General features: G+C 43.0%; 1 protein-coding gene across 1 annotated transcript; it reads left to right on the top strand.

Annotated features, from left to right (window-relative positions):
• The first annotated feature begins 1,927 nt into the window (after window positions 1-1,927).
• On the top strand, window positions 1,928-17,651 carry LOC115169028 (differentially expressed in FDCP 6 homolog). The gene is made up of 11 exons (XM_029724643.1): window positions 1,928-2,023; window positions 10,412-10,552; window positions 10,861-11,046; window positions 12,411-12,638; window positions 12,793-12,939; window positions 13,479-13,587; window positions 13,817-14,115; window positions 14,344-14,510; window positions 15,412-15,610; window positions 16,089-16,179; window positions 16,977-17,651. Exons 1-11 carry the CDS (start codon window positions 1,928-1,930, stop codon window positions 17,189-17,191), a joined length of 1,878 nt encoding a protein of 625 aa, XP_029580503.1. The 3' UTR covers window positions 17,192-17,651.
• Window positions 17,652-20,186: the final 2,535 nt, after the last annotated feature.

The following is a 20,186-nucleotide window of genomic DNA, read 5'->3' as shown; positions in this document are numbered from 1 at the left end:
CACAAATGAAGGCAGTAGTATACATTATAATAAACATTTTAAACATTAAAATACATTTTACAACAGATTTCACAATACATTAAGTGTGTGCCCTCCGGCCACAACTGTGTATGTGTGTGTATAGTGTGCATGTTATGTATGTTTGTATGTATGTATAAAGTGAAATAAAATAAAAACATTTAAATGTGTGTGTTTGTGCTTGTGTGTGTGACTCTTAACAGTCCTCGCTGTTCCATAAGGTATATTGTCATAAGAGTTTTACATCTGATTTTATTACTTGCGTGAGTTACTTTATGTGGAATAGAGTTCCATGTAGCCATAGCTCTATGTAGTACTGTGCGCCTTCCATAGTCTGTTCTGGACTTGGGGACTGTGAAGGGACCTCTGGTGGCATGTCGTGTGGGGTATGCATAAGTGTACGAGCTGTGTGCTAGTAGTTTAAACAGACAGCTTGGTGCATTCAACATGTCAATACTTCTTACAAAAACAAGTAGTGATGAAGTCAATCTCTCCTCTACTTTGAGTCAGGAGAGATTGACATGCATATTATTAATGTTAGCTCTACATGTACATTAAAGGGCCAGCCGTGCTGCAGTGTTTTGGGCCAGTTGTAATTTTCCCAAGTCCCTCTTTGTGACACCTGACCACAAGACTGGACAGTAGTTCAGGTGCGACAAAACTAATGCCTGTAAGGACCTGCCTTGGGGATTTGTTGTTCAGAAGGCAAAGCGGTGCTTTATTACGGACAGACCTCTCCCCATCTTAGCTACTGTTGCATCAATATGTTTTGACCATAACAGTTTACAACCCAGGATTACTATTTTGGAGTCAGTACAATGTTGTTGATCTCGCCTCAGTTTTCTCCCATCACAGCCATTGAACTCTGTAGCTGTTTTAAATTACCAATGGCCTCATGGTAACATCCCTGAGCAGTTGCATTCCTATCCTGCAGCTAAGATCAGAAGGACAACTGTATTTTTTATGTGTCTGGGTGGTTTAATACATAATCCACAGCATACTTAATAACTTGAACATGCTTAAAGAGATGTTCAATGTCTGATTTGTTATTGTTACCCAATCTACCAAGCATTGCCCTTCTTTATGAGGCGTTTGAAAAGCTCCCTGGTCTTTGTAGTTTAATCTGTGCTTGAAATGCAATAATTGACTGAGGGACCTTACAGATGCTGTATGTATGGGGGACAGAGGAAGGGTTAGTCATTCAAAAATCATGTCAACCCCTGTTATTTCACACAGTGAGTCCATGTATCTTATTATGTGATTTGTTGAGACACATTTTACAGATGAACTAATTTAAGCTTGCCTAAACAGAGGGGCTGAATACTTAAGCAGCGATTATATTTGGGTTATTCTTTATTTATCTTTAAAAATATATATATCTTCCACTTTGACACTACAGAGTATTTTGTGTAGATTGTTGACAAAAAATATACAATTACTTGTTTTTAATCCCACTTTGTAACACAATAAAATGTGGAGAAATTCAAGGGGTCTGAATACTTTTTGGAAAGCATAATAATGGCGCAGGAGGGGATGGCTGCCGTTTTACAGGCTCCTAACCAACTGTGCTCTTAACTCTATTTCTTGAACTCCATTGTTGGTTAAGGGCTTGTAAGTAAGCAATTCACGGTAAGGTCTACACCTGTTGTATTCGGCGCATGTGACAAATACAATTTGATTTGATATGATAGTGGACCCCTACCTGCAGTGTCCTGCCCCACCAACAGGTGGGGTAGCTGAGACTGATTGGATTGTAGTGCTGTCAGCACAGGTCCTCACAAGCCACAGTACAGGGTGTGGGTGACTGCTGGCTGTCACACATAGGGCCACGTATCAAGAGGAGGGGAGAGGAGAGAGAAAAAAAAGCTGTGAAAGAAGGAGCAAAACGGAAAGTTATGCTGCTGCAGACATGGACCTACGCTCAGAGCTCCTCAAGTCCATTTGGTATGGTTTCACAGCCTTGGATCTAGAGAAGAGTGGGAAAGTCTCAAAGTCTCAACTTAAGGTAAGTACCTGGTTACATTAGGTAAAGGTAGATTTTAAGACGTTTTTTTGACCAATGCTTTGGGGCTCTTTCTTCTATCCAGGCACGCTTGCTGTCTCATTTCCGACCTCAGGAACATCATATTAATCTTCTCTTCTTAAGGTAGCTGGAGTCGGCCAACAATATATAAAGTGAACTGGATCCACAAAAATATACATTTATTGACATTGGATGATGAGCAAAACAGGTCCTGACCCAGCTAGCACATAACGTTCTGGGAACCATATGTTTACCTTCCCACAACTTTCTGGGAATGGTGCAGGATAGTTGCTTTGCTTTGGAACATTCATAGCACATTTAAGGAACTTGACAAAAAAGCGTTATTTTCTTGGTATTTCATTACTTTAACAGAACGTTTCCTAAAATGGTTACATTTAATTTAAATTTTGTTAATGTTCACGGAACATTCTCCAACTGGTTTGACATTGGAAATGTTCTCAAATAGTTCAGAGAATGTTAAGAAACATTGTTCTTCTGTGCGAATTTCAGTGCTTCAGCATAGCGTTTCCTACATCTTTCCTCATGGTTCTATTTAAAGTAATGTTCTCACATTGTTCCGAGAACGTTAAGAAACAACATTCTTCTGCGGGAATTTCAGTACTTCAGCTTAACGTTTATTACAGGTTTCCTCATGATTCTATTCTAAGTAATGTTCTTAAATGGTTCCCAAAACTTTACATAAAAACTCCAAGAAAACTTTAGTAACTTTCAGAGAACAATCTAAGAATGTTATTTAAAAACATAAAGATTCCGTTCTCATTATTAACAAAACTCTCTCTATCCTCTATCTTAAGTGTGTTCAGAGCTGTGTTCAGTATGTTTCTACGTTCTAGAATGTTCAATTGAACGGAAACGGTGCTGTATTGAATGACCAGTTGAAAACTGGGAGGGGTTGGGGAACACTGTCAGCATGGCAACTGCCCTTTAAATACGCCACTCGTTGCTTCAAGCCACAACTCACGACACCCACCAAACGGGAGGAAACGTACCTCAAAGTATGTTCAAAAACATACAATAAAGTTTTGGATTAATGTGTGATTCAGTACAAACTGTTCCGAAACATAACAAACGTTCACGTGAACCAAACGCACCTCTGGTGTGTTGGCCTTGCCCACTAATTGGCCCCACCTGATCTTAATGAGTGCTTGTTTCCTTTGAAATGGGGTCTGTTGAACATGTTTGCTAGCTGTTCCACAGAGAGAAGAGAAGACCATAGGTTTCAATCTCACTGATGCTGTGCCATAAAAAAGAAACATATGTATGAATATTTGTATTTAACTAGGCAAGTCAGTTAAGAACAAATTCTTATTTTCAATGACGCTGGGCCAATTGTGCGTCGCTCTATGGGACTCACAATCACAGCTGGATGTGATACAGCCTGGATTCAAACCAGGTACTATAGTGAAGCTTTTTGCACCAAGATGCAGTGCCTTACACTGCTGTGCCACTCGTTAGCCTAAACAAAATAATTTCCATGTGTCCTATGTGGGCTTGGAGTGCAAAACAGTTAACCCAAACTAAGCTAGCAGTGTTATTAAAAGCCTTATTGAAACATGTTCTCAGAACATTATTTAATTACCTTCAAATAACCTGTCATTAATGAAACCTTCGATTAATAACTTTCAGGGAACCATAGTAAAATGTTCTCAGAATCTCCCTGTAAACTAAAAATGTACATCTACATCAGGTAAAAGTTTCACTTCTGTTATCAGAACGTTTAAAAAACGTTCAGTTTTACCAGTCAGGAAACGAATGGCTTCGTTCCCAGAACCAATGGGAAACCAAAAACGGATGTTCCCATAACTTCCAATGAACCAAATTGTGCTAGCTGGAGAATAACTTGACATAATTCCGTAGGAGTTTGAAAGATATGTGGTAGATTTTGTGCTGATCTTTATCTGATTATATGTATTTCCTGGTTGAGCCTTCATGCCACATGCTCTGTTATGGTGACAAGATATTTGCAGATTTCATAAGTATATTTGACGAAATCGTTTGTGTTGTCTTACCAACTCCTATGGTCATTGGCAACAGATCTGTGACCATACTAGTATATACTATATTCAGAAAGTATTCAGAAACATTGACTTTTTCTACATTTTTCGACATTACAGCTTTATTCTAAAATATATATTTTTTACCTTATCAATCTACACATAATACGCCATAATGACAAAGCAATTTTTTTTGCTAATGTGGATATATAAACCTCCCCTGGAAATGTCACATTTACATAAGTATTCAGACCCTTTATGCAGTACTTTGTTGAAGCACCTTTGGCAGCGATTACAACAACTTGGGTATGACAGCTAGAAGCTTGGCACATCTGTATTTTGGGAGTTTTTTCTATTCTTCTCTGCAGATCCTCTCAAACACTGTCAGGTTGGAGGGGGAGTGTCGCTGCACAGCTATTTTCAGGTCTCTCCAGAGATGTTCGATCGGGTTCAAGTCCGGGCTCTGGCTGGGTCACTCAAGGACATTAAGATAGTTGTCCGGAAGCAACTCCTGTGTTGTCTTGGCTGTGTGCTTAGGGTCATTGTCCTGTTGGAAAGTGAACCTTCAGCCCAGTCTGAGGTCCTGAGCACTCTGGAGCAGGTTTCCATCAAGGATCTCTTTGTACTTTGTTCCGTTCATCTTTCCCTCGATCCTGACTAGTTTCCCAGTCCCTGCTGTTGAAAAACATCCCCACAGCATGATGCTGCCACCACCATGCTTCACTGTAGGGAAGGTGCAAGGTTTCCGCCAGACGTGACACTTGGCATTCAGGCCAAAAAGGTCAATCTTAATTTATCAGACCAGAGAATCTTGTTTATTATGGTCTGACAGTCCTTTAGGTGCCTTTTGGCTAACTCCAAGCGGGCTGTCACGTGCCTTCTACTGAGGAGTGGCTTCCACCTGGCCACTACCATAAAGGCCTGATTGGTGGAGATGGTTGTCTTTCTGGAAGGTTTTCCCATCTCCACAGAGGAACTCTAGAGCTCTGTCAAAGTGACCGTAAGTTCTTGGTCACCTCCCTGACCAAGGCCCTTCTCCCTTGATTGATCAGTTTGGCTGGGCAGCCAGCTCTAGGAAGAGTCTTGGTTGTTCCAAACGTCTTCCATTTAAGAATGATGGAGGCCACTGTGTTCTTGGGGACCTTCAATGCTGCAGAAATGTTTTGGTACCCTTCTCCAGATCTGTGCCTCGACATAATCCTGTCTCGGAGCTCTACAGACAATTCCTTTGACCTCATGGCTTGGTTTTTGCTCTTACATGCACTGTCAACTGTGGGACCTTAAATAGACAGGTGTGTGCCTTTCCAAATCATATCATGGGGCGGCAGGGTAGCCTAGTGGTTAGAGTGTTGGTCTAGTAACCGAAAGTTTGCAAGTTGAAATCTGTCGTTCTACCCCTGAACAAGGAAGTTAACCCACTGTTCCGAGGGCGTCATTGAAAATAAGAGTTTGTTCTTAACTGACTTGCCTAGTTAAATAAAGATTAAAAACAAAAAATCCAGTCAATTGAATTTACCACAGGTGGACTCGTATCAATTTGTAGAAACATCTCAAGGATGGTCAATGGAAACCAGGATGCACCTGACCTAAATTTTGAGTCTCATAGCAAACGGTCTGAATACTTATGTAAATAAGGTATTCCTGTTTTATCATTAATACTTTTGCAAAAAAATCTAAAAACGTGTTTTAATTTTACTGTAATGTAACAAATGTGGAAAAAGTCAAGGGGTCTGAATAATTTCCAAAGGAACTGTATATAAAAGTATGTGAACACCAATTAAAATGTGTGGATTCTGCTGTTTCAGCCACACCCATTTTTGACAGGTGTATAAAATTGAGCACACAGGCAGTAGAAGGGCCTTACTGAAGAGCTCAGTTACTTTCAACGTGGCTCCGCCATAGGATGCCACCTTTCCAACAAATCAGTTCGTCAAATTTCTGCCGTGGTCAACTGTAAGTGCTGTTATTGTGAAGTGGAAACATCTAGGCGCAACAACGGCTCAACCACGAAGTGGTAGGCTACACAAGCTCACAGAACGGGACTGTCGAGTGCTGAAGTGTGTAAAAATCGTCAGGCCTCAGTTGCAACACTCACTACCGAGTTCCAAACTGCCTCTGGAAGCAATGTCAACACAATAACTGTTCGTCGGGAGCATCATGAAATGGGTTTCCATGGCCGAGCAGCCGCACACAACTAAAATCACTATGAGCAATGCCAAGCGTCAGCTGGCGAGGTGTAAAGCTCAGCGCCATTGGAGCAATGGAAACGCATTCTCTGGAGTGATGAATTACGCTTCACCATCTGGTAGTCCTACGGATTAATTTGGGTTTGGCGGATGCCAGAAAACACTACCTGCCTGAATGCAAAGTGCCAACTGTAAAGTTTGGTGGAGGAGGAATAATTGTCTGGGGCTGTTTTTCATGGTTCGGGCTTGGCCACTTAGTTCCAGTGAAGGGAAATCTTAATGCTACAGCATACAATGACATTCTAGACGATAATGTGTTTCCAACTTTGTGGCAACAGTTTGGAGAAGGTCCTTTCCTGTTTCATCATGAAAATGCCCCCGTGCAGTGGCAGTTCTAGCTTGTATGGCTCCCAGGGCAACCCCCCCCAACAACAAAAAAGGCACAATTCTGCTTTAACTGTAATTATTATTAAGTTTTGGAACAACACAAATAAATAATTAGAACATTTAAAACTATATAAAAATATATGCAAAAATAAGACTTGTAAATATAAAAAATAAGTAACAAAGACAAATAGAAACAAATGTGTTGATTTGGCACTCGAGCATCAATACATTACCCATCCCCCAACACTGTCAACCAAGAGTCAAGACTAAACCAATTCACCTTGGTGGTGTGCAGACTGGTTTTATATTATTCTTAACGATTTCACACAAACCAGAAAAAAATGCAACAATATGTCTGTGAAACTATATATTCACAGTATTATAAATGAATTGTGGTTTATTTGGTAGCATTTCGTAGTGTCTGAATGTACTAATTGCATTAGTACTGTATAAAGTTAGAGGTGCGCTATTTGATAGATTCCCCCGCTCCCTCTACCTCAGACTTCCAGTGGGGAGACCTGAGGTCAACCTAGCCCCGCCCCATCTCGTACTTCTGAGTGGATGACCTTCCCAGGCAGTAGCCTGCCTAGCTCACAAACTAGAATCAGGACGCTCACTCCGACAAGGTTAATTGACCCACAGTCCCACACGATGACATGATATCATTGACATGACGTGAAAATGAGCGATAGAAAACAGATCGTACAAATGTCACCATTCATTTTTTTTTTTTTTGTGCGGGCACCCTGTGCTGCCCCAGGCAAGATGGGAAGCCCATGTTGCCTATACCTAAATCCGCCACTGCCCCCATGCACAAAGTGAGGTCCATACAGAAATGGTTTGTCGAGATCGGTGTGGAAGAACTTGACTGGCCTGCATAGAGTCCTGTCCTCAACCCCTTCAAACACCTTTGAGATGAATTGGAACGCCAACTGCGCACCAGGTCTAATCGCCCAACATCCGTGCCAGACCTCTTGTGGCTGAATGGAAGCAAATCCCCGCAGCAATGTTCCAACATCTAGTGGAAAGCCTTCCCTGAAGAGTGGAGGCTGTTATAGCAGTAAAGAGGTGGTTTGAGATGTTCGACAAGCAGGTGTCCACATACTTTTGGTCATGTAGTGTAGATGGCTGACTCAGTGATGAAGATGTTTCCTATGGGGAGCAAAACAGTAATGATCGTGAGAGTGAACAATGTGTGCTTGTGTTTTAGAGGCACTGTGAGTGTGGAGCTGACAAGTAACAGTTTGCTCTCAGTGTTTCTATGAATAAGAGCCCTTATCACCAAGTTGTACCCAGACTGGTCCATTATGTCACCACATACAGTGCAATTGGTACTGTGGCACTGAACATGACCAAAGAGGTGGTGAATGGAATAGAACGTGTCACACATTGTCTTCAATACTATGGTCATGTACATCTTCAGTGCTTATTGTTATTGACAAAGTAGTGCTGTAGAAAGTTGGATATATAATCATTACATTACCCTCCATCTATCCATTCGGCCCTACGTTCAGCCATGTGCTACTGGCTTTAACTACTAGAGCCTTGTGACAAAGCCTATCCCGTCATACTGGTGGTGGGGCAGGCTCTAGTCTAGAGTATTGTCCAGACCAGAACCATGCAGTCAGGTTTATCGAGGCTAAGTACTCTGGTCTGGAGTATGGCCCAGTCAGTCCAGAGACCAGGGAGTCAGATACCCTTTTTAAAATCGACTTAGCCAAGCTGAGCTGTATCATGTTGGTTACAGTACACCTACCATCAACCATAGGTGATGGAACCGTGCTGGAAAAATGAAAAAAGAGCCAGCCAGCACAGCATGGTTCAGGTTGGAATGATATTGTGAAAGGGTAATAGAGGCTCAGAAGCCAGCAGGTCACACAGGTCACATACACTTGGTTTCATAGTGGGAGGGAGGAGGAGAGGAAGACAGGATGTGATGATGTTTCAGAAGGAGTGGGCTGGGTGCACTGACTCAAACCCCCCCCCAAAAAGGATTAAATTCAACTTCTATTTCAGTAAGCCTCCAGTTATTTATTGATGATGCTCTCTTGAAAGTCATATAAACTTCACAGAAATAGCATTGTATTTTCTCTGAGGTCTAAATGGCAGTTGAAACATTGGTTCTCACGTGCACAACACTGACAAAATGACATATTTTTATGGGTAAATCAAAGATATTGTAGCAACCCTAACCCAACACTTAGCAATCTTGTCAAAGGGTTCAGATCTCTCGTTGTAACGCCTAAGGTGTTGGCTTGACAGTCGCGGGACCAGGGTTTGAGTTCTGGTCGGGGCTACACCCTCAAATTCCCTACAATATGTAAACTAACTTTTTGGCTTTTTATAGAAGACTAAAATACTTTAATGATTCAGCTTTTATGTTTCAGTTCCTTCATAAACCGTCAAAGTATTTCTCTTTTTTACTGCACGCCACATCTGTCTGACAGAGACAAGTCACAGTTTTTAAAAGGATCTACCAAAGATTTAAACTTGATTTGAACCTTATTTTCAATATACATTTTGCTGTATCTCAGTGCTGCGAAACTCTTTTTGCATATTTTTGATACTGATTGCTTTCAGATCTTCAACCAAAAACCTAATATTAGGTAAAAGGAACCTGAGTTTACAAATAAGAAAAAGGCTACTTATTTATCAAAGTTATACAACACCCAATTTCAATGTGTTTAAAAGTAATTGCTCCCTTACACTCAATAACTGGTTGTACCACCTTTAGCTGCAATGACTGCAACCAAATGCTTCCTGTAGTTGTTGATCAGTCTCTCACATCACTGTGGAGGAATTTCTGCCCACTCTTGAATGCAGAACTGCTTTAACTCAGCAACATCTGTGGGCTTTCAAGCCCTGCCACAACATCTCAATCGGGATTAGGTCTGGACTTTGCCATTCTAAAACGTCACTTTTTAAAATATTTTTAACCATTTTCATGTAGACTTGATTGTGTTTTGGATCATTGTCTTGCTGCATGACCCAGCTGTGCTTCCACTTCAGCTCACAGACGGATGGCCTGACATTCCCCAAACCATCACACTACAGTACCACCACCATGCTTGACGATTGGTATGAAGTTCTTACTGTGGAATGCAGTCTTTGGTTTTTGCCAGACATAGTGGGACTCATCTCATCCAAAAAGTTGACTCAAGTTGACCAAAAAGCACCTGGATGATCATCAAGACTCTCTGAAGAATGTTTTATAGACAGATCAGTCAAAAGTGTAACTTTTTTTGCCTGCCGAAAAAACCAAACACTGCATTCCACAGTAAGAACCTTTAACCAACAGTCCAGCATGGTGGTGGTAGCATGGATGGTTTGGTGATGCTTTGCTGCCTCAGGACCTGGACAACTTGCCTTAATAGAAGGAACCATGAATGTGTGTGCTAAGGTGCGGAGAATCAGAGCAGGTGGTCAGTCCAGTTCAATTATTCAGAGGTGGGGTTTCCGGAGACACCTGAAACCCCACCTCTTTAAGGAATACCTGGGATAGGATTAAGTAATCCTTCTACCCCCCCCCCCCACCAAAAAGATATAGATGTACTATTGTAAAGTGGTTGTTCCACTGGATATCATAAGGTGAATGCACCAATTTGTAAGTCGCTCTGGATAAGAGCGTCTGCTAAATGACGTAAATGTAATTCAGCAATCTGATGGCTTGTAGATAGAAATTGTCTCTGTGCCTGTTGGTATCAGACCTCTTGCTCCGATACGGTTTGCCCGACGATAAGGGAGTGAACAGCCCTCACAACCCTGTCGTTTGTGTGTTCTAGGTCCTATCACATAACTTGTGTACGGTTCTGTCCATCCCTCATGACCCGGTGGCTCTGGAAGAACATTTCAGGGATGATGACGATGGACCGGTCTCCAGCCAAGGGTACATGCCTTACCTCAACAAATACATACTGGACAAGGTAAAGTCATGTACACAAACACACCCAAGTCACCTTACATTTTTGCCTCAGTCTTTCCTTTTTATTGGATTTATGAGCCCTTTGGGTTTGGGATGGAATTACTTGTGAATGCCCACATACTCATTCCACAAACACACCCTTATAAACATTGTATGTATCTATAAATGCATATAGAGTCATGACTATAAAAAGTAATTATGTTGTTTGTGTACCCAGATGCCACCACTTGGTTTATACAGAAGGAAAAAGAGAGCTAAAAAATGCTAGGTACATTTTCCTTACTCAGTGCTGCTTATTATGCCTCACAGGTAGAAGAGGGCTGTTTTGTGAAAGAACAGGTTGATGAACTGTGCTGGACTCTCACTGCTAAGAAGAACTACAAACCGGCGAAGGACAATAACAATGTGTTGCCAGGGAAAGATGCCTTTCATCTCTGGAGTCTGTTTAACTTTCTGTCAGAGGATAAATACCCTCTCGTTATGGTTCCTGATGAGGTGAGTTATGTATACAAAGCATGCTGGGTTCTGTAGCATATTATACTACAAATTCACCTAGAATACAGTGGATGGATGCTAAATAATCCTAATACATTTAGTCACTTAAAAAGAGTTAAGGTCCATCACTAACTTTCAAAACCGCTGTAACCAAATCCAAACACTCACTGTAATTGTAGTTTTTAATTGTGGAGGCAGCAGGTAGCCTAGCGGTTAAGCTAATTGGGCCAGTAACCGAAAGGTCTCTGGTTCAAATCGCAGACTAACGTTAGGTGAAAAATCTGTCTGTGCCCTTGAGCAAGGCACTTAACCCTAATTGCTCCTGTAAGTCACTCTGGATAAGAGCATCTGCGAAATTACTTAAATGTAGTATTTATCTGCCAAACCTCTATACAGCCTGCTCTCATAGACTAGACGTAACATAGTAAATGTAAATCAGTATGATATGTTACATTTGGTATGGTTACTTAAGGCAAAAACTAAAGTAGGGTGGTTGGGCGTGCGTGTAACATCTAGCAACCCAAAGTTTGAATTTGTATCTCATCATGGACAACTTTAGCATTTTAGCAACTTTTTAACTACTTATTACTTTGCAACTACTTAGCATGTTAGCTAACCTTAACCCTTTTAGCTAACCCTTTTAGCTAACCCTTCCCCTAACCCTTTAACCTAACTCCTAAACTTAACCCCTAACCTAACCCCTAGTCTCGCTAATGTTAGCAAGATTACTAACGTTAGCCACCTAGCCATCCAGCTAGAATTTGTAACATATTATATGTTTTGCAAATTCGTAACATATAATACGAATTGTAATTTGTAACATAACATACGTAATGCGTGATGGACATCCACAAATGAATACGTAACATACAAAACGTAACATACAGTATCATACTAAATAGTGTCAGAATTACATATAGAATAATACGAAATGCTCTGAGAGCAGGTTGCTAAATATAGCAAACCCGTGAGGAATGTTTTTCTTCCTACTGATTGCTGTGTATATTTCAGTACCTAAATATGGGCTTGTATGTCACTTGTAGCATGGCTTTTGGTTTCTGTCTGTTTTTCACAACCGCTGTTGGCAGTGTGATTGTGATAAGCCACAGATTTCAGAGCAGGGCACTACAGTGCCTCAGAGTAACAACTAGCAGTCAGGGTGGTTTCACTGAAAACAAAAGCATAGGATACATTATCATCCAAATATTATCTTGTGAATCGTGAGGGACTATTAAAATAAACAAGATAGAGATTGAGACTCTGGTTATTAACCAATTACAAAACAATTGAAAGGCAACCATTCCCCCCATATACCAATTGCATCCCTTTTACAAACAAAATATTTGTGTTTTTGAATTATTCAGGTGGAATACCTCCTGAAGAAGATTTGCATGGCCATGAGTGTTGAGCTCAACTGTGTGGAGCTGGAAGACTTCATCTCCCAGGATGCAGTGCAGCAGAATGGTTTCACTGTCTGGTCCTTCCTGGAGATGATGAACACTGGGAAGATAACCAGAGGGATGGGCCAGGAAATCACCAGCATGGCCATAGAGGAGGTCTACAGGGAGATAGTTGCTGATGTCCTCAAAGAGGTAGGGTACTTAAAAACAACAGAACAACATCTCTATACCGTCTGCCTGTCTGATTTTCTTGCTTATCTGCCTACCTGCTTGTGACCTCCAATTTTGTTTCAGTGACGTGTGTTGATTGTGTCAGTTCTGTGTGGGTTGACTGTGTTGCCTACAGGGGTACCTGTGGAAGAAGAGTCAGCTGAGGAGGAACTGGAAGGAGCGCTGGTTCACCCTGAGGCCCATTACCCTGGATTACTACACCAGTGAGGACCGCAAGGAGCGCCAGGGAAGCATTGCTCTGGATGGGAACTGCTGTGTGGAGGTAGGCTGGGCTTGAGGTGGGGTGGGACCTGGGGTGGGGCAGTGGGGACAGGCACAGCTGAGCTAGGCCTGCTCCTTTTTGAGAATGGGTGACAGATTGAATAAGTTATTCAATCAGAGCTACAGGGTTAACACATCCCTCCCTCATAATGTGTCATTTGAATTGGCTGAAAATAGAAAGGAATTTACAATGAATGTACAACATATATATACTGCTCAAAAAAATAAAGGGAACACTTAAACAACACATCCATATCTGAATGAAGTGGTCTGTGGTCACCACCTGCAGAACCACTCCTTTATTGGGGGTGTCTTGCTAATTGCCTATAATTTCCACCTGTTGTCTATTCCATTTGCACAACAGCATGTGACATTTATTGTCAATCAGTGTTGCTTCCTAAGTGGACAGTTTGATTTCACAGAAGTGTGATTGACTTGGACTTACATTGTGTTGTTTAAGTGTTCTCTTTATTTTTTTGAGCAGTGTATATACATACATTGTGCTAATGTGTCACAATGAGTACTTCTCCTGTTGATCAGGTGCTGCCAGACCGGGATGGGAAGAGGTGTATGTTCTGTCTGAAAACTCTGTCCAAGACCTACGAGATGAGTGCCTCAGACACCAAGCAGAGACAGGAATGGACTGCAGGTACCACGATCAATAAATTGCTAATTGAGCATTTACACGTTGTTGACACAATTATTTAGGGATATGATGAATTACCAAGCTTGTAACAACTATCATACTGATGACAAAAGTAGTGAAGGCAACGATTCCCCCTGCCCTATATGTTGGGTTGATAACTGAGTTGATTATTCGAAGTCAAGCACTAAGCATATACTGAGTACTGACATCCTGTCCCTCCCTTCACCCCCAGCCATTCAGACAGCCATCCGTCTACACAGTGAAGGGAAGACCTCTCTCCACAAGGACCTGAAGCTGAAGAGGAGGGAGCAGAGGGAGCAGCGGGAGAAGAGGCGGCTGGCTAAGGAGGAGGAGCAGCAACGTTTTCAGGCCCTGCAGGAGGAGAAGGAGCATAAGCTGGCCGAGCTGGAGCTCCTAAAGGAGGCGCAGAGGCAGGCCCAAGCCCTCCTGGAGCAGGACGAGATGAGGCGGCGCCAGCATCATGAGGAGATGCAACAGGCCCTGGAGGTGCAGCTCCGCGAGGCAAAGGAGGTGAAGACTGGGAGGGGTGGAGGGGTGGAAGAAGTGTACGGGGGAGGAGAGGGTGGAAGGGAGGAGTGTGGTTGCATGGAGGAGAAAGGTGGAGGAGTGCTGATGAATGGAGAAGAGTGACGACCGCACAATGTTTACCTGCGGCGCGCAGGAGAAGGGTGCAGGTTGATTCAGACAGGAGGAGTGGGTGTTTAGATGTTCCATGCTGATGTGGGTCTCCTCTTCCAGTCGCGGGCCACCATGCAGGCAGAGATGGTTCTGAAGGAGGAGGAGGCGGAGCGGCAGAGGAAGAGGATCAAGGAGCTGGAGGAGATGCAGACAAGTCTGGAGGAGGCTCTACAGCAGGAGATCAAAGCTCGGCAGGACGAAGAGGTCTTTCGATATGCACAGACTGGGTAAAGGGATATACACACACACAGACATGGAGGCACACACACGCAGGTAGGCAGTTACCCACGCAAACGCACTCTCGCATACACACACACACACACACACAGGCTGAGGGCAGGGTGCTGGACACACTCAGACATTGTTTCGCTCACACTGACTCACAAACCTAGTACCCTCACTACTTTGCTTACATTGACACAGGCTCATCTTAGGGCTTGCTGTCATCATGTGAGAAGGCACCAAGTTGGCACGTAGAAGCTGCATGTCTTTTTACAGAGCACCGTACACAGCAGAGACAGATGGTGTTAAGAGAAGCCGATTGCTGTTGAAGAGAGGCTGTTGCATTAGTTAGGTTCCTGAGGAAGTTGAGTTTAACAGAGGAAGTTGTCTAGCTACAATCTGTAGGATCTGTTGACATTGACAGGGTGTTCATGGTGTGTCTGTCACAATCTTACATGTAAGAAGAAGCAGTGTGTTTTGATGCATTTATTCACTGACTCGATGGGAAACATACAGATCCTAACCTGTTCTATTTCATTTTGTGACTGCAAATACCAAGCGCCAAGCTCTCTGCTTGTCTCAAAGATCCCAAACACTCACAGACAAGGCAAATATAGCATACAAATATAAAGTAATAAGACATTACAAAGGCTCATATATGCTTTAAAAAAACATAACATTGTACAGTATATAATGAAAAGTAATGGAGATAAGCAACAGCCTTGGGGGACGCCTGTGTTTTACTGGACACTTTTTGAGAGATGATTGCGAGGTCAAGAGTTTGCATGTGTCACGTTTCTAAAAAATTCAAATGTGTCTCGTCCAACTTCTTACCACACAATGCCATATCTACTGTATGTCTTCCAGTTAAAGATTTTCTATTCCTCATATACGTTTATTGTACAGTTTGCTGTCTGAGGAGGAGGACAAGATGAAGGCCCTGATGGCGCTGCAAGAGGAGCAGGAGGAGTACATCCTGAAGACCCAGAGGGAGAAGCAGGAGCTAAGGCAAGAGATGGAAAACAAGTCCCGCGCTCTTGAGGAGGCCCAAAGGCAGCTGGAGGAGGTCAGGGCCAACCGCTACAGGGTCGACCAGGACGTTGTGGTAAGTACAGAGATACACTATATAATATAAATACCTGTGCATAATGTTATACGGTAGTTATATAGTGATGAGTAGCCTATCAACACACCGTTAATGGTACTTCAAAACAGCCCTGGCTATTTGGGTATCACGTCCCACTGGGCACAGACGTCAGTCTAGTTTTGATTTCCATTTGGTTGAGTTGTCAACTATGGTGAATTTAACACGAAATTAAAAATATTCACCATGTCATTGGCTTTAGGTTAAAAGTTGGGAGAAAAAAAATACGAAATGCCCTGGTTGATCCAATTAGTTTTCCATATTGATTCAACGTCGACACAGATTTTCTGGGTTGAAATCAAGTGGAAACAACGTTGATTCAACCAGTTTTTGCCAAGTGGGATGTGATCAGGGATTGGATTGCGGGAGATAGTGAGAGAATTAATTAAGTTTTACTGTGTTTGCGTGGGGTGTTTCAATCTGTCTTGTGTTCTAATAGGCTGCCCAGAGGAAGCTTCGCCAGGCCAGCACCAATGTCAAACACTGGAATGTTCAGATGAACCGACTGATGCGTCCTATTGGACCAGGAGGTAGGCTACGTCACACCACACCAGTATCTTCATTGACTATAAAGAACATACACAGAAAGCTTAGGTTTGATATATTATCATGTTTGAGGCGCAGAAAAAGCAAGGAGGACTAGTCACAATCGGCAAGAAACACTGGTCGTGCCCCAAATGGCACCCTATTCCCTTTATAGAGCACTTAATTTGACCGGTCCAAAATACTGCACTATAAATGGAATCGGGTGCCATTTGGGATGCGTACACTGCCAAGTGCCTGCTGCTAAGTGCTCAGCCATGATTTATGCAATCAGGTCACTAGAATAAGCCTACGTTGCCTTGTGGTTTGGGTGGCTTTTAACTATGCCCAAAGAGCATGTAGTGGATAAGACCTACAGTAGAAGGTGTATAGTATGCCAAAGGTCTTCAGAAGTGTCCCTCTTTGGTTGCAGCTGGGGTTTGTCAAGCTCGTTTTAGAAGACGTCTTCCTCAAACATAGTGTAGACAAGACGCGTTCGTGCATTTCTATTTTATTGATCTTAATCATATTTTGAACCGAAACCCCCTGGCTCTATTCATTCCACCCTTACCAGGTGACATGCCACCACTCTCCCTGCATGGCAGACACAGAATCACAGGGATCTGTCTCCTATCTTTGCCAAAGTTAGACAGCTTCAAGTTAGACAAATGACATTTCAGGGGGTGACTGATATTTTAGCTGCAGACAACCCTGGTTCTCTTTGATGACATTGTTTCTTCAGCGCCATAAATGTTAAAATAAATGTTTGTTGTTCTGTCTCCTGATCTCCCTCCCATGGTTCTAGAGAAGAGACCATCAGGAGGGGGCTCTTTCTCCAGCTTCCAGATCCCATCCCAGAGAGATCCAGGTCTGCGTCTGAGACAGAGGTCTGAGGAGCAGGACGAGGAGAGCAAGGAAAACATGGACAACAACAGCAGCAGTGCAGGGTCGGGGTGTGAAGGAGAGAGAGTTGAGAGGCGTCTCTCTCAGGCCTCTAACGGAGACATGGACATTCCCTGAGGATCATATGGTGCTTCCCTTCAAAGCCTAACTCCTCAACTGTTTATTTTGTTTGTTTGTTTTCTAATGGAAAAGCAAGCTGGAGAACCTTTTAGTATGAAATCCTATTTTTAGGTGAACTTTCTGTCAATGGGATTGCTGAGTAGGATAAAGGAAAAGTAAACTCTTTACAGCTGTTCAAATGTTCTCCCACAAAAACATTTTTGTAATTGTATTAACTTTTTAGTAGTTTGTATTATTCTCTCACCTTATCTCACAGTATGTTATAACATATCTCCATGTTTTAATGAAGAATGAAAGAACCATAATGCACCACTATGAATTTTGTAGATATATTTACTAAGTAGTTTGTAACCTTGTCCCCAGGCTCAATTGAGCTGGCTGGTGGACCAGATTAAATGGTTTGGAATCTAGTTTTTGCTCGCCTCTGTGTGTCTCCATTAAAAGTGTTATCAAATGATAACGGGTTGGGCTCGATATGCAAACAGAGAAGACTGATTTGTAGAGGGAAACTAATGCAAACTGCTTCTGTGGTCTCTATTTCCTGTTTCTGTTGTAAGTCAACAGACATGTAGAGATCAAGGCACTTTCTGGGGTGCCTGCCTTACCTACATATTATGCAACGTTGACGTGGCAGTTTCTCAATGTTCGTGTCTAATTCAGGGTATTCTCTTGCTTTTTATTTGAGTGCATCCATTGCATTATTTACACTGAGTGTACAAAATATTTGGAACACCTTCCTAATATTCAGTTGCACTCCCTTTTGCCCTCAACAGCCTCAATTCGTCGGGGCATGGACTCTACAAGGTGTCGAAAGCGTTCCACAGGGATGCTGGCCCATGTTGACTCCAATGCTTTCCACAGTTGTGTCAAGTTGACTGGATGTCCTTTGGGTGGTGGACAATTCTTGAATACACACAGGAAACTGTTGAGCATGAAAGACCCAGCAGCGTTGCAGTTCTTGACACAAACCGGCGTGCCTGGCACCTAGTACCACACCCGGTTTAAAAGGCACTTAAATATTTTGTCTTGCCCTTTCACCCTCTGAATGACAGATATACACCAGCCATGTCTCAACTATCTCAAGGCTTAAAAAGCATTCTTAGTGAGCATTTCTCCTTTGCCAATATAATCCATCCACCTGACCGGTGTGGCATACCAAGAAGCTGATTAAACAGCATGCTCATTACACAGGTGCACCTTGTGCTGGGTACAATAAAAGGCCACTTTAAATAGTGCAGGTTTTGAGGGAGCATGCAATTGGCATGCTGACTGTTGGAATGTCCACCAGAGCTGTTGCCAGAGAATTTAATGTTAATTTCTCTACCTTTAGCTGCCTTCAATGTAATTTTAGAGAATTTGGCAGGAAGTCCAACCAGCCTCAAAACCGCAGACCATGTGTCACCAAGCAAGCCCAGGTCCACATCCAGCTTCTTCACCTGCGGTTTCGTCTGAGGGGGTACTGAGGAGTATTTCTGTCTGTAATAAAGCCCTTTTGAGGGGAAAAACTCATTCTGATTGGATGGGCCTGGCTCCCCAGTGGGTGGGCCTATGCCCACCCATGGCTGCACCACAGCCCAGTCATGAAATCCATAGAGTAGGGCCAAATGAATATATTTCAGATTTTCTTATATGAACTGTAACTGTACAATATTTGAAATTGTTGCATTTATATTTTTGTTCATTATAAAATACCCTACAAAATCCTATCATTGCTATGCCGATGGCACTCAACTACTCTTCTCCTTCCCCCCTTCTGACACCTAGGAGGCGACACACATCTCTGCGTGCCTGGCAGACATCTCAGCTTGGATATCGGCCCACCACCTCAATCTCAACCTCAACAAAACGGAGCTGCTCTTCCTCCCGGGGGAAGGCCTGCCCGCTCCAAGACCTCTCCATCATGGTTGACAACTCCACGGTGTCCCCCTCCCAGAGTGCAAAGAACCTTGGCATGACCCTGGGCAACACTCTGTTGTTCTCAGCAAACATCAAAGCAGTGACTCGCTCCTGCAGGTTCATGCTCAGCAACATCCGTAGAGTATGACCTTTCCTCATACAGGAAGCGGTGCAGGACCTAATCCAGGCACTTGCCATCTCCCATCCAGACAACTGGAACTCTGTTGGATGGGCTCCCCGCTTGTGCCATCAAACCCCTGCAAATTATCCAGAATGCTGCAGCCGCCTGGCGTTCGACATTCTTCTTCTTTGGTATCATGTCGTTCACACATTTTGTTTGTGCATGCCGCCACCTACTGTAGTGTGTGTTCAATCACCTTACATTTTGTTATACAAAAATAAAAAGGGGAAAAAATTAAGAAATAATAATATGCACCACCAACTAACCCTACACCTATATATCACTATGTAATTTTTTTTTATCACCACCCCATTCCACTATTTTGACCGTATCTGGTCCATGCCACTTGCCTGGGAGGACGAGACACCACCACTTCACACACCCTGTAACTCTTCTGAAGTCAAATCTTGTATACGCAAATACTTCTCTGCAGCTGCCACCACATCTATTTTATGTGATTTACGTTCCATTTCTGTGGTACAGTGGATAACCATTGATATGAACGCTAAGAAGCCAACCGTACTAAAGCATACAGTGTATCATTCGATGGCCTATCCCTCTGTGCTGGCACAGATCCACTCCTCACATGGATCCTCTCAGGATCTCTCACCCTTGACGCATCCTCCTCTACTTTCTTCACTGCCTCAGCATTCAACACATTCTGCACTACTCTGACGCTGGCCAGCTCCACCTGCCTCTCTCGCACCGGACACTTCCGATCCCCAGCAACATGGGCACCCCTACAGTTGACACACAACTTTATTCACCGAAACTACACAATCCTCTATCTCATGCACTCCTGTACACTTCCCACATCTTGGAATCTCCCACCTACACACTGCTGTGACACGACTATAGACGTTGCACCTGAAACGCCGCAATGGATTCGGCACAAAAGCTCTAACGGGATAACTG

The sequence above is a fragment of the Salmo trutta genome, chromosome 30 (genome assembly GCF_901001165.1).
Source record: "Salmo trutta chromosome 30, fSalTru1.1, whole genome shotgun sequence".
Classification (NCBI taxonomy): Eukaryota; Metazoa; Chordata; class Actinopteri; order Salmoniformes; family Salmonidae; genus Salmo; species Salmo trutta.
This window is presented reverse-complemented; position numbering and strand designations above follow the sequence as displayed.

Excerpts from the sequence above, each read along its gene's own strand:
- LOC115169028 (XM_029724643.1), top strand. The coding sequence starts at position 1,928 with ATGGACCTACGCTCAGAGCTCCTCAAGTCCATTTGGTATGGTTTCACA. Across the intron at positions 10,553-10,860 it reads ACAAATACATACTGGACAAG|GTAGAAGAGGGCTGTTTTGT; the intron begins GTAAAGTCATGT and ends TATGCCTCACAG. Across the intron at positions 13,588-13,816 it reads GAGACAGGAATGGACTGCAG|CCATTCAGACAGCCATCCGT; the intron begins GTACCACGATCA and ends CTTCACCCCCAG.